This window comes from Podospora bellae-mahoneyi (genome assembly GCF_035222275.1).
Source record: "Podospora bellae-mahoneyi strain CBS 112042 chromosome 1 map unlocalized CBS112042p_1, whole genome shotgun sequence".
Taxonomy (NCBI): domain Eukaryota; kingdom Fungi; phylum Ascomycota; class Sordariomycetes; order Sordariales; family Podosporaceae; genus Podospora; species Podospora bellae-mahoneyi.
In genome coordinates, this window is record NW_026946359.1 from 6,004,266 (window position 1) to 6,017,734 (window position 13,469).

General features: G+C 52.6%; 2 protein-coding genes across 2 annotated transcripts; both read left to right on the forward strand.

Moving 5' to 3' along the window:
• Nucleotides 1-8,532: 8,532 nt before the first annotated feature.
• QC761_0020280 (uncharacterized protein) lies at nucleotides 8,533-11,144 on the forward strand (the record flags this gene model as incomplete). The annotated part of the gene is made up of 3 exons (XM_062872066.1): nucleotides 8,533-8,586; nucleotides 8,998-9,224; nucleotides 11,087-11,144. 3 exons carry the CDS (start codon nucleotides 8,533-8,535, stop codon nucleotides 11,142-11,144), a joined length of 339 nt encoding a protein of 112 aa, XP_062738304.1.
• A 387-nt stretch (nucleotides 11,145-11,531) lies between these two features.
• HAP2 (Transcriptional activator) lies at nucleotides 11,532-12,455 on the forward strand (the record flags this gene model as incomplete). Its single annotated transcript, XM_062875074.1, has 1 exon — nucleotides 11,532-12,455. One exon carries the CDS (start codon nucleotides 11,532-11,534, stop codon nucleotides 12,453-12,455), a length of 924 nt encoding a protein of 307 aa, XP_062738305.1.
• Nucleotides 12,456-13,469: the final 1,014 nt, after the last annotated feature.

Here is a 13,469-nt window from a genome sequence, read left to right on the forward strand (position 1 = left end):
GTGTTTAGGAGTTGTACCCCTGTATCTTTGAAGCCCAGAGCAGTGGTCTGGGGACTTGGAGGGCTGTCTTTTGGGCTTCCCGACTCACAGGTCGGCGGGAGCTAAGCAAGAGCCACTGTTATTCGTTTGTTCAGGTAGGCCGGCCCGCGATGAGGCCTGGTGGGGTGCGTGTTGAGAGTAGGGTTGATTGGATTGGTCTGAATAACAAACAAGACACAACGTGTTAGCCAGTGATGATCCGGGAAGTTGTTGTTTTGTGTATCCTTCCGGCAGAATCGTGGTGTAAAGCACCAGGACAGAAGGCAAAAGCTCAGAGAATGGGAAAAAAAGGTGAGGTGAGCGAACAAGCACTGCTGTTGGACCAGCCCAATGTGATAGTTGCTTAAAGCAGCGCCAAATTAGGGGCCGGTCAGAGTGGGGCTTCCCTTGACAAGCGAGAAGCGACGAGTTGGACAGGGGCCGGGGCGGCAGTGATGTGCTGAAATGTGGGATATGCTTTGGTGTGACAGGGTTGCAGGTGAATGTCCGTGTGCCCTCTTTGTGCTGTGTTTCTCGTCCGCGCCTCGACGATAGAAAGAGAGAGAGAGAAAGAGAGATCTAGGAAGGAAAACTCTGCTTACCTTCTGAGTGCGGCTGAAAGGTAGGCAGACACGAACTGAAACTGAAAACAGGAGAGGGCAATATGTGATGCGTCTTTGGGTCGAAAACTATCTACTTGAAGGGGGCCAAAGGCAATCAGCGGTTACTCCTTTTGGGGGGCTAATTTGTTGCTTTACGGGCACTGGAAGCAACAGCTGGGTAAAACTCACAGAAACAGCTCGTCTGACCAGCCCGAGCCCCCAAAATCCACTTGGCAGGTGGGCGTCTGCGGAGGGAAAAGAAGAAGCACCAGAAGAAGATCGTGATGGCGTCGGGACTCAACCGCCTGGAGGTTCGAAAGACCGCGTGTGATTGGTCAAAACAAGTGGAACCTGCAGCAGGGATGGGCGCTAAAGTTGTATTCTTAGCCCAGACGTTTGTGATTGGTCAGGACTTGCCGCTTACCAGAACGACGTCAACCACAGCAACGGCAATGGGTATCCCCACGACAGTTATCGTGAGCCTCTTCCTCTAAGTAGTACCGGACCGATTACGACAACTATTCGATAGAGTGAAGCGCCAGATCAGCAGATCTACTGTGAGGGGTTGAATATGGTCCTGATGGCGCCAAGGTCTGATGTATCGATGCTCCAAAGGTGGTATCGTTAGTTTGTGAAGGGTACGGAGGCATATGCTAAGTATGTTGGACAGGAGCACAAGGACTCATCTTTGGATGTAGCGGGAGCCAAATCCGTATATGTATGCGCGAATCAGCCTTTGTTTTCCAATAGCCGCCTAGTAGAGACTACGTCCCCCATCTGAGAATGCTACGTCCTGTATGCTCGATGGAGCGCGCGCCACGAGGTTTCCCGTCATGATTCACCATTTCCCGATGGCCAACTGGCGGCTCTTCTGAGATTTCGATATAGAAGCCGCGCTTAATCCTTCTCTGACCACCTTGTGGACCTGCCTTTCTCCAGGCCAACCGGCGGCGCGCGGCTGTAAACGCGCTTACAGTCGCAGAAGCTGTCTAGAATATGTCTGTTGGTTGGTGTATCAGAGACTGCGAGCTGGTACGTATCCTTCGCCGTTGACTCTAGTGAAGCTATTGGATCAGCAGTCAAAGGTCTTGGTGCTACCTTGTCCCTGCGAATATAACCTCGACAGAGCGCGCGCCTGCTCCTCCGGCAACCCTTTGGTAACTGGGCCTCATGGAGGGTCTGGACAACCTTTGGATCCTTGAAGCGGTTTCTGGTGCCAGCGGCTCTCGTCGTCCTTCTTTTTTCTTGAGGGTATGCTTCGGGCACACCATTACTCCCGCTCATGGACTGAGAAGATGGTGGGCATGGCGAGTCCAAACACAGAACTTGAACTAGAATCGGTTGGCAGGATGTAATGGACACTGTTGGTTTCCCTGTTTGATCGAAAGCGTAGCCGCTATTGACTTTCCAACAGCTTTCCAAGTTCAAGGAGGATGCGGGTAGCCGCGTGAACCACCCTGTTCGACATCGCTGACCAGGTGGTTACGCCATGCCGGTGATACCGATGGTGCCGGTATTTTTCTCCGAGAAGGTCTCCATTGTAGGCCTGTGTCATGACGCTCGGTGCGTTTCCATCCGTCTTTGCTGATGTGACCTTCGAACATTGAGTTGAGTGTGAGCAGGAAAAAGCAGGGACTCACACCAAGTGTTTGATATACCCCGTCAAGTAGTTGACGCTCTTGAAACAAGAGTCAGCTACGCAAGATACACCACTCTCCTTGAACAGAAACACCTGTTATCGAGACTCGGTTACAATTTAGACTAGGGTTGCGATCCTCTTCGCTTGTGAACAATATGGTTTCCTAACATTCATGGCTTCGGCCAACGACTATGCTCGACACACGCCACTTATGTGCGCTCGCTCCTTCTCTGTGCAAGCCTGTATGTTGCTGGATCCTGCTGGCGTTACGAACGCCTCCGAAGGATCTGTAACCTCACTTTCCTCTCGAAGGGGACCATCAGAATGGCCAGGCCCACCTGATACCCTTTGCTATGTAGGTGAGCGACACCGTCCGCTCATCGGCCGAGAACTCTGCGGTTTAACCTCACATTTGACCCATGGTGATGGGTGCTCATGACTGTTCTGAGCGGAGGTGTTCCCAACATGATGCAGCCCAGCATCACAATGACCCTGACCGCTTGTCCTGTGCCTTTGACATATGCCTTCAGAGGCCTTGCCATAAGGTAACCTGGCAGTAGTTCATGCACAAGGCGCAGTATCACTTCAGACCCCGGTCGTCCCGGGCAGGATTGGTCCCTGCTAGTTGTGTGTATGCCTGCTTGATTCCATTCTTGACTCAGGAGGAGCACTGGTGGTTGTGCGACACCCTCGGCGAGGGTCAGACCTGTTGTCTGAAAGACAAAGGGGCGCAAGGTAGTGTCGGACTTGGCCGGTGTTGTGACATCCAATATTATCGGCTGGGTCACCGCGAGGAACAAGGAGTTTGTAGGAACAGATCGGTTAAGTCGATGTCGTGGTACGGGCTGGCATCGAGGAGAACTTGAAGGCGGCAGCTCGGTTGCTCGAGCAGTATCTCTTGAAGTTAGAAATGGCTTCCCAGGAGGCGCAATATTGTGGACTTGAGCGTACATGCCTGTTTGCAGCAGCGGCTGGTTTGTCAACTCCTGGCCGAGAAGTTTCGATAACTGCCAACAAGCCGACCAGAAGACAAGTAAACAAATTGAGCGTGAATATAGTAAGCGGTTCCTGCTCTCATTGAGTTTGGGAGGAATCCAGGCAAAGAAGGCCAGGCACGAGAGAGGAGCGCCTTCCTCAGTCAAGTTTTCAAAAGGTGTTGATAAAGCCTCGAGCTTGCACTTTGACAGGTCGCTCATTCATCAATAACATTGGAAGGCCCTGACTCTTGCAGTGGAGGATTTTCTTTTGCTCTACCTTCCAGATCAAGCACAGCACCGACCCGAGCCCTTTCCCTTACCAAGCAGGAGCTACGTGCCCACAGAACCGTATCTCCATGCGTAGAGACGGGAGCTATGGATGATTACATGATTCTGAGTGAGCTTCGTGTGTCTAGCAATTCTACCTCCTCTCATTGCCCAGTATATCATAACGTGATGGCAGCTATTCGCTGACAAAGCCCACCGACCACCCCCTTCCTACTCATCTTTTGAGGGACCACTCAGTCGACCTTGAAGGATGCTTGCCAACCTTACCTTCGACAAAACCAGTTCGAAGTGGCGTTTGAACAGACCCTATCATGCCCCATCTTGTGTTCTCAATGCATTTCCGCTGTGTGAGTTGATTGGGCAGCAAGGCAGTGATGCCCAATCGTCACAGAGCTCTGATCGGCAGTCAAACCACATCAACACCAAAGCTCATAGCCTGGTAAAACTCTCCAATACCACAACAGGGCATTGCGTGGACAGCAACTCAGGTAGTTGGCATCCATGTCATGGAGGGTGAACATCCGTTGAATGACGATTCCACAACAGGGGCTCACAATCAGGACCTATCCATTTGTGTCATTATGGTCGCGAAGCCAGAAGCAGACTTGCCACTTGGGGCTTGCAATTCCAGCTGTTCATCTTGCTCTGCCGTCTCCGCCTCGTCATGCGGAGGAGACAGCACGGTGCAATGTTAGACTCGGTGGCAGCTCAGCCGCCGGGCCTCGATCATCTCTCCATCCCATGACATCAGGTCATCACAAGCTACGCTCAAGTCACAGTGGAGGTAGAACGAGCATATCACCCGGTGATGCCGTAGCAGTTTGGTGACTGAACCGGGCGGAAGTAGTACACCAGGTAAGAACAAGCCAAGCAGGATCATCTCATCATCAGCCCGAAATGAAGCCGACATCGTCGTTGCCACCGTCAACCTTCATTGCCCTTCACAGTTGTGAACATGGAATGGACCGCGCAAGAATTCCCTTCAGCCTCATCTGAGCCCAAGAACGATAGTCATGTTCTGGAACAAAATGGATTTCCACAGCTCATCAATGGCTGGCCCTGCTGGACTCATTCTGTCCAACCAATACGACAAGCCAACAACACCATAAGGCTTCCAGGTAAGCTCTAACGGGAAGATGTAGGAGGATAGATCTGGCCCTTTACAATACCTCCCATGTTTGACCCCAACCTCCCCGTTTCCTTGTCTTTTCGTCGTCAAGGACGTAAACAATCCCAAACTGTCGATATTGTCAGGAGGTGCCAGGACCAATCTGATAACCCACTCTGACACTCCAACCAATAATCTCCCCAGTACCCCCTCTTCAAATAACAAACATCTGACATTGCCAATCCCCCGGAGTACCTCCCCGTGTTTACGGTTACAAAAGGCACCTTAAAACGTGGAAACCAAGATATCTCCCCGCTCTCACTGTCGAATGAGAGCCCAACGATCATCCTCTACACTTTCTATTCGCTACACGGAAAGCAGCAGCTTTTCGGACGCCCCCCGTTGCGGGGAACCATAATGGAGGGAGCTTATTACTGGATGTGGAAAGTCTTTCCTTTTGACGATGAGAGTGAGGCTTGACGTTGGGTTATCAACATTCGTGATGTAAGGTTCTTGTGAAGCCCAAGACCTAGAGTCACGGGTGGACTGATGGACAGGCAGAAATGGATAGAACCGGAGCCATACCGACAAGCCGGCCAACACAAACCCATGGCAACAGCTGCACAGATAGGGTCAAGTGATGCCATGCTATGTCAGCCTCTGAGCTCTTCGTCCTCAGCTCCGGCGTCGTACATACATTACATACAGACTCCACCAAGCCACATTCTATATGTTGTGGTATGCCAAAAAAGAGCAAGATAAGAAAAGAAGTAATCAGATATCACGCAACACACACACACACACACACACACACACACATACAAAAACCGCAGCCCTCCGAAGATGTTACCCACCCTCCATCAGCATCACCATCATCCCCATCGGGTAGAGTTCCGGTATTGTTTCAGAAGTTGAGAAGAAGCAAAGTATTAAAGCCTACGTAGCAAGCGAGACATGAAAGTAATTCCGAGGGGTGTAAGAAATCCGGGGTAATCACCCCGCTGCCTTTGTGCAACCTGCTCCCGACCTTGAAGGTCCGTCCATCAGTCGAGCGTGTTCTCAAAGGTCCCTCATTCCGTTGCGCTCAAGGAACTTCTCGTCGCGATACGCCACACGACCCGACCCATATCAAGCCCAAGGCGCGGTATCAGATTGAAGGGGTGCAAGCCGAAAACATTATCAAGAGGTGAAGAGCGAAATTGCATTACCAGCATCACAGCGTCTGTGTGTTTCGAGTTATCGCGGCAGAGAAGAAGAAGCGATATCATCATCATGGTGGTAATTTCTACGCGCCCTGTGGGAGATGAGAAACAGGCTAGCCCACGGGGGTTGTGAATCTGGTCAAGCGCGACATTACACATTTACAAAATTTGACCGGGGGGTTGTGGCGTGGTCGTCTTCCAAGAACTCTTCTATGAACTTATGACCCGCTGGTGTGAGTGTGTGACTGGTACTGTAGGATGAAACCGATAGGGCTCGGAGAAAGAGTGAGAAAATTCACCCAACCGCCAAATGGAAAAGGAACTTTTGGGAGAATGCTGACAGACCTACAGATTGGAACTTCCATGATGCTGGTCTTTCATCATTCCTTTTTTCTTGAAACACGGTACAGCTGGATAGAAGCGAGCGAGAGCGCCTTCCTATCCCGGAACAGTGGTAGGTGGTTGGGGGCACGGGATAGATGGAGGGGAGGTGGACATGACCGAAGAAGATGGGAGGGGAGTGACAGCTTTCGCGTGATTTGTTGTTCATGTTCACCAAGAAGTTCCGCGATTCGTCCCTCAGAAACGAAGAAGCCCAGTGAAATTCCTGAAACACGAGGGAAAATCGCCCGTTACGGGTGATTTCTAACCAGTCAGCACACAACTTTGTGAGCCATTCTTGTCCAACCGACTCATCTCCTCTCTGTTGTGAGAGGCTGTGTCTGGTCGCATGCACCGCCTCTTTTGCCCACGCCAAGCCAGCGTGTCTGCTCACTTCCGTGACGCGCAAGAGAAAGATCCGCCAGCAGGCGAGAGAGAGCTGCGAGAAAGTGGCGCAGCTGCAGGCTCTCCTCAAGTCTTCAACAAGAACAAGCAAGAGAAGGCTCCCACACCACATCCAGCCAGAAGAGACAACACATCTTGCGTTTGATGATACATTGTGTCGTCACCTGATCGGATTCGGTTTTAAGCATTCATGCGGAAGACTGGGTGTGGGAGCTCTGCATCGAGTATACGATCCCTTCGTGTTTGCGATATATGGCCTCTTTTCTTATTCTGTGAGAGCAACCCTTATTGCCGACGTTATTAATAAGACCATCGAGTAAGTGCAGAAAACCATGTTCTCTTCGTTCACGGCCCAGTGATTTGCCAGGCCTGGGGTGGGAAGGGCTCGGTCAACCTTTTCGCAGCGGAACTATACCGAACCTACGGCGCAGCGTTGCGTTCCACCCGGCACTGCGGGGGGAGGGGTAGTGGAGGAAGCCACAATGAAAACTGATGAGAGAATATCATGAGAAGCTGCAAAAACCCGCATGGGAATTCCGTGGATGTGTGATGGTGATCTGATGGAGGGGCTCGATCTTCAATGTCATGACAAACCACTTCCCGGTTGGCTTCGGACCGCTCATTCTCGTTTCATGGAACTTTGATGTTGATGTCGGTGGGTGCCGGGCTGTTTGTTCCAGCACCGAGATGCGAAGACGGCAGGCAAAGTGGAGCCGTGACAAGGCCATATCCATTACTGGCCCACACCGACTTTTGGGCTTGGTGGTTGGAGCGCCGAGCGTCTTGTCTTTTTCTCAACCCGCGATGCGTTGGCCGCCAGTGGCCTCGTCACGCCTCCATCTGGCGCCGCTCCCTGCATCCCCGGCTCCTTGGGCTGGCGCCTTTCGCTGCGGGCCAAGCTATCCGATCTTGACTGCATGTTTGCCTAATCCGGTGCTGTCAGTTCCCAAGTGCGTGGGAGCGTGCCATCATGAAGTCTGGAGCCTCTGTTGTTTTCCATGAAGCCTCTCGCTTGGATCGAGATAAGACATTGGCATCTCGTGCACGGACTGACGGGTGTTCATTAGTCGATGGTTGACAACAATTGACAGCCTGTCCAGCTAGGCCCCCTCCGTGCTCCCGCAAGGCCTGGAGAAAGACCGAATTTCTTATGTGACGTTGCTTGGACTAAATATAGTCTTGTCGAACAACACAGCAGTGTGTGTACACTCGAAGCTGGAAGAGTTGACTTAGAGGTTCACAGCATCTAGGTCTTACGAGTGAGTGAATCTCCGTCATGCCGATCGCTGGTCAGAGCCCAAAACACCCATCACCTGCTGGTCCCAGCCCGGTATAGCTTGGTCAATTCCGAGCTGTCTTGAACCTCACAAGACATTTGTCGACTTTGGGTGCCGTCACCGGTCTGCCTCGCCAGCTGCCGATGACGAGGACACGCATTAAAGAAGTGCTTTTCCCTGTGATAGTCCGGCTGGCCCGTTATCCGAATATGCTGGCGTATCGTATCCGAAGCCGAGGACCCTGTCTTGAAGCTCTCAGCCTGGGGAAATAAGGTACTGCAGATTAATATTCGAAGAACAGTTCCGCGGCATCGCTCTGTGTCCACAACTGGCCTGCCGTGGCCGACAGTGGTGTCTCGCTTGACGGGCCGCCCACCGCGTGCGTCACGTCATCCGCAGTTCAAAGAGAGCAGCAGAGCAAGAGTCGAGTGAAGTCGAAACGGACCGGATTGCTGCTTGATGTTTGGGACCTTGATACTGCGCCGTCCGTACCTCGTCGGGTTCAACCGCTGTCGTGCAAGGCCAGCCAGGCAAGGCTCTACACAGTACACGTCGAAGTACGGTGGTCTCATGGAATCGACGCGTCGGCGGTCGCGCCCAATCCTTCGTTGATTTTTGATTTTTTGTACGGGACAATGGAACAATACAACAACATCCAAGGTCGCAAGGCAGCCCCGCAGAGTTACGAGGTACCTTCCTGCTTCAACGCCCCTCTTCCCCGTTCGGAGCTGGACCCCTCTTTTAAGTGATGAGCACCCCGCCAGCCACAGCAAAATGGGCTGCGAGCCGCCCCACTTCACGAGCTGATTCATCCAACCAAATCCTGCAGTTAAAGAACTCTGACCGCGCCCTCAAATCATCTTTCGGCTCTCCCTCGTCTCTCCTTCCTTTCCCTCGCACAACCAATCAACCACCCAATCATCCTCTCCACTTGTCAAGCGTTCCAGTGAGGGTGGGAAAAGCCAATCCAAGCCAATCCAAGCCAATCCGACGAACCCAAAATTTCCATCAAATCAACGGCCGCCCTCGACCGCAAAGCCAATACGGAGACAGCCCAATAAGCTGTCAAAGAAGAGAGAGCCGCAACCTGGCTCCCAAAGTCTAAATCGCGTTCCCTTCCCGTACGGATACCCCGCGCACCGCCCGTGGTGCAAACGCCCCCGGGGCCACCAAGCACCAACCCGCCGGTGACCGCCCGGTCGCCCGCCAGAAAGCCGGCGCTTTGCAGCCTGCCGATTCCTCCACGTCTCTACATATATCCCGTGCCCATTGCCTTACGCGCAAAGAGTCAAGAGGCGCAGCTCAGCCCTGCGACTGACCTCCCACAGTACGTTTTGTCATTCTTTCTGAGGTTGTTTCATGGCCTTCATCGGCTCGTGTCGCTACCATGGAAAAGCAGTGTGCATTTCCACCACAACATCCCATACTCATGGCCCAATCCCATCCTTTCCCTTCCCATCCCGCATTGTAGTGCCAAGCTGGTGCACAATGGCTTCCCCTGGTCCTGGCTGTCAGAAGATCGTCGTCCTGTTAGGTTGTGATGCAATGCGCAGCCCAGCCCCCCGTCAAGGCAGTCTTGCACGCATCAGACCCCCCCGGGAGAACAGGATGAGGATGGCGGGTCATCGGAACCGGCCCTGTCCCCCTGCTTGAAAGAGGCAAAAGCCCACTCACACACTTGCCACAGGCCATCGCTTGGGATCGATTTTTTTTTGGTTTTGGGGAACGCAAGATCGTCTGGTCCCCACTCAGAGTTCCCAGCCCAGTTTCTTAGTTCTCTGTTTTGCAGCCAGTCATCGATCGAGCGCAAAAGGCACCCAGGACCTAGCAACTAACACGAGCAAATCAGCTTGCGGCCGCGTGAGTCCAGGAACTGAAATCAACATCATCTGCCACAGGAGACCTATCACCGTCGTCGTCGTCGCGATCACGCCCACCATTGGCCGTCGCGAAGTCCCGTGATAATTCCTATCTGCGGAGCCCAATTAACCCGGATCCCCCAGGCGTTCAATCAACGACGCTCCCCTTCAGGTCCATCGCGGCTCTTACCACTAGCTGCGACAACTGCAATCTTGGTTGCTGCCGAAGCGGAGTGCAGCCTGTGAAACTACCTATCAAGCAACTGTAAGTTCATCTTGGACCTACCACGATGCGGTTCCAGTGTGTTAGTTCGCGGGGCTTCCCTTTCTTCCCGTCGGACGGCGCTTTGGTCTTCCCGCAGCTGCATACGACACCGTCGATATCTCTCCTGGCAGGGCAGCAAGGTGCTTCATTCTTTACCTTCGCGTGACCCCAGAGCTGCTCCTGTCTCTCGCACTTTTCTTTCTTTTTGCTTCAAAATGAAACTCTGAAAACTGACACATTTGCCAGTTCGGACAGCCGACACAGTAGCTTGCTCATCCGACACCCAACGAAATCGTTGGATTTGACCGGTATGTACACGCCTCTTTCTTCACTGTCTTATCCCAGTGTCACTCATGATCGATCCGGTCTGGCTGGCAAAGGACGGCACGCCGGACCCCCTCAAATTCTGGCACACACACTCACATACACACGTAATCACCGTAGCTCGGTAGGGTCAAAGACCTGTCTAAGTTTAGACAGCCGGTCAGTATCTTCATGATGTTACCTGTTTGCCTTCCTTGTCAACTCTTTTTGAAACACACCACCGCCCTGGACAGAAGAGGTAGATCGAAGTTCAGGAGATGGAGGGTGTTTGGAGAGGGGTAATGACATGGGGGTTAGCCCTCTGCTTCCCAACCCAAAGGCTTGCAGCATCTATCTCTCCTGCCTGGGATTCCCCTACCGTTCCTTCACCCCTTCCTCTCTGGCGCTGATAACCCTTGCTGGGCTTTGGGAGCGCGTTGAGTTGGTTGGCAAGGTGGGCCCTTGGGTCGTGCATATTCCGTCATGCATGCCAGCGCATCAGACTGGCACTGGCCCAAGGCGCCAAAAAGCGAGACTTGACCACCACTCAGGCGCCCTCCTCCTGTCGAATCATCCTGGCCTCTCACTTATATGCCTTCTAGCAAAGACCCCCAGCACTAACATTTTCGATTTGGTAGACTGAGAGAGCCTGCGCCAACGCTGCGTCGTGCTCCCGTTGACAAGCTACCCGTCTCTTGTTGTTCAGACCGTTGGGCCGCGCGAGTCGGGAATTTCCCCAGGCTCACCGTCACAGCATCGCAGAAAGTGCTCTCACGTGGCTGCGCTCACCCACGCCATCTCCCGAGAGGCCTTGGACTGAGCCACCCAAGTTTTGCCCCGCGACTACATCAGCCTGCATATGCTGTGGTGCGACCAATTGCACGGCACCCCTACCTTTTAATCGAGTGCCAACGCATCACTCCCAATAGATTGGGTGCACATCCAGCCCAATCCACAGGTACAGAGTGACTTTGGAGCTTTAACCCACACAGTGAGCCCAAATAGATCAAGGACCTGGCTTCTCTATCACCGGCCTTGAACGACTTTTGGCATCAACCCGAGTGGTAAATCAGCCTTTCACAGCGCAACCGACACCTCTACTCTCTCATACCGCCCCACTATAATCGGATTTCTTCTGTCCCCGCGCTACTGATTATCGCGATTTGTTGCGATTCGTCTCGGCTTCTCGTCGGCACATACTCACAGGATGATGGAATACGCACAATATCAACAACAACCACAAAGCGCGCATTCGCAACCACATATTCAGACAGGTTACCCGAGCTCTGCAGGCGGCAATAGCATCACCTCTCCAGCTCACGGAGTTCAAACATCCCCGATACTCCCTTCTCAGCATCAACAGCCCTCGCCCACGCAAACCCACAACATGTATCAAACTCAGTATGCCATGCCCCAGCACAACATGCAATATGCTGTGCCGGGGATCCAAGCAGCTGCCATGGCCGCCACTGCTGCTGCTTCTGGATCGTCATATCCCTACATGTCCTCGGACCCAAGTCTGCAGCAGTCGCCAAGGATGTCTGGTGTTAACCCCAAGAAGGATGGCAGGACAGGCCCTCGTTCGCCTCAGCAGATGAACAGCATGCCGCAGCAAAGACGACTCAGCCAGGTTAACAGCCCGGGTGTTCCCAATGCGCCAGCCATGCTCAACCATGCTGGCCCACGCTCTACCATCCCGCCCCCGATGACTGCGGCGCAGCAGATGCCCCCGCCACAGTCCCCCGAAATCGCTTCCGGAGCCGTTGAGGAGTCGCCATTGTATGTCAATGCTAAGCAATTCCACCGGATCCTGAAGCGCAGAGTAGCCCGGCAAAGGTTAGAGGAAGCGCTGCGTCTTACCAGTAAGGGCCGCAGACCTTACCTCCACGAGTCTAGGCACAATCATGCCATGCGGAGGCCCCGTGGACCCGGTGGGCGGTTCCTGACAGCCGACGAAGTGGCCCAGATGGAAAAGGACAAGGCAAATGGTGTCGAGACCAAGTTCGAGGACACGGCGACAAAGACATCCACGGGTGCCTCGAAAAGAAAATCAGACGGAGGCTCTGCGCCTGCGGCCAAAAAAGCGAAAAGAGCCAACTTGACTCCCGAAGACGAAGAAGACGAGGAGTGATAGGGGAGTGGTGGCGTTTTTATTTGGCGTGGGCGAAAGAGAAAAAAAGACGGGATGCGTTTCCCACTCTATACCCAGTATTTTCTTATGTTGAAAGAAAGGTCATGATGTTATGACAGCCAACCTACTCTTGTTTACTCGAAATATTGGGATTGCGTGAGCAAACAACCGGACTGGTTCTGTTTTTGGCGAGGAGTAGGAGTCTTGGGGGGGAAGGGGGGGTGATGTCGTGTGTTTTACACTTGATCCTTCTTCAGATTGGGCAACGATACTTCCTTTTTATTTTATTTTTCTTATTGGGGTGTTTTATAAGCGCTTTTGCATCGACACACCGATGGGGCCTTTTAGTCCTTCCTGTTTCCTCTTTTTACTCTTCGAATACACTTCGCCTCACAGCAGCAAACCAAAGCATAGCGTTCGGTCTCGGTCGGTGGGAAACTCACGGGGTGTGGGACGGGTCGGGGAGAGGCAGGACAGGAGAATGGGAATACCGGTGTTTTCACTTTTTTCCTATTCTCTGAAATCATCTGCAATGGAAAGGAAAGATTGCACAAATATTTTATGAAATGGGTCACGACGGGATACCCCCCCTTTTTTTTTTTTTTTCTTCACAACATTGCGCCCGCGCCTTTTTGTTACTATGTTCGCAACACATACACACACACTTATACCTTCTTTTCAGCGTACTCTATGTCTGTGATTTACTTTGTGTTGTTTTGATTTCATCATATCACTTGAAGCGGATACCTTTTTCGTTTTCTTTTGCCTCGATTAGAGGTTTGTGGGTTTGCGGGTCGGGTTACCCAGAGAAGCCTGGGGTGATCAAAAAAAACTTGACGAGTACGTACACATGGAGTCTTTCGAAAGAGGAACGGAATTTAAGAGTATGGCACAGTTAGCTTAGTCTCGGGCCTGTTTTGGTTCGGAATCGCGATGCGTTTATGCCGTCTTTACCTTTGATGCTGTAGACAATGTACCAACAGCCAATCCTCTGGCTAGGGTCGGATCTAGACT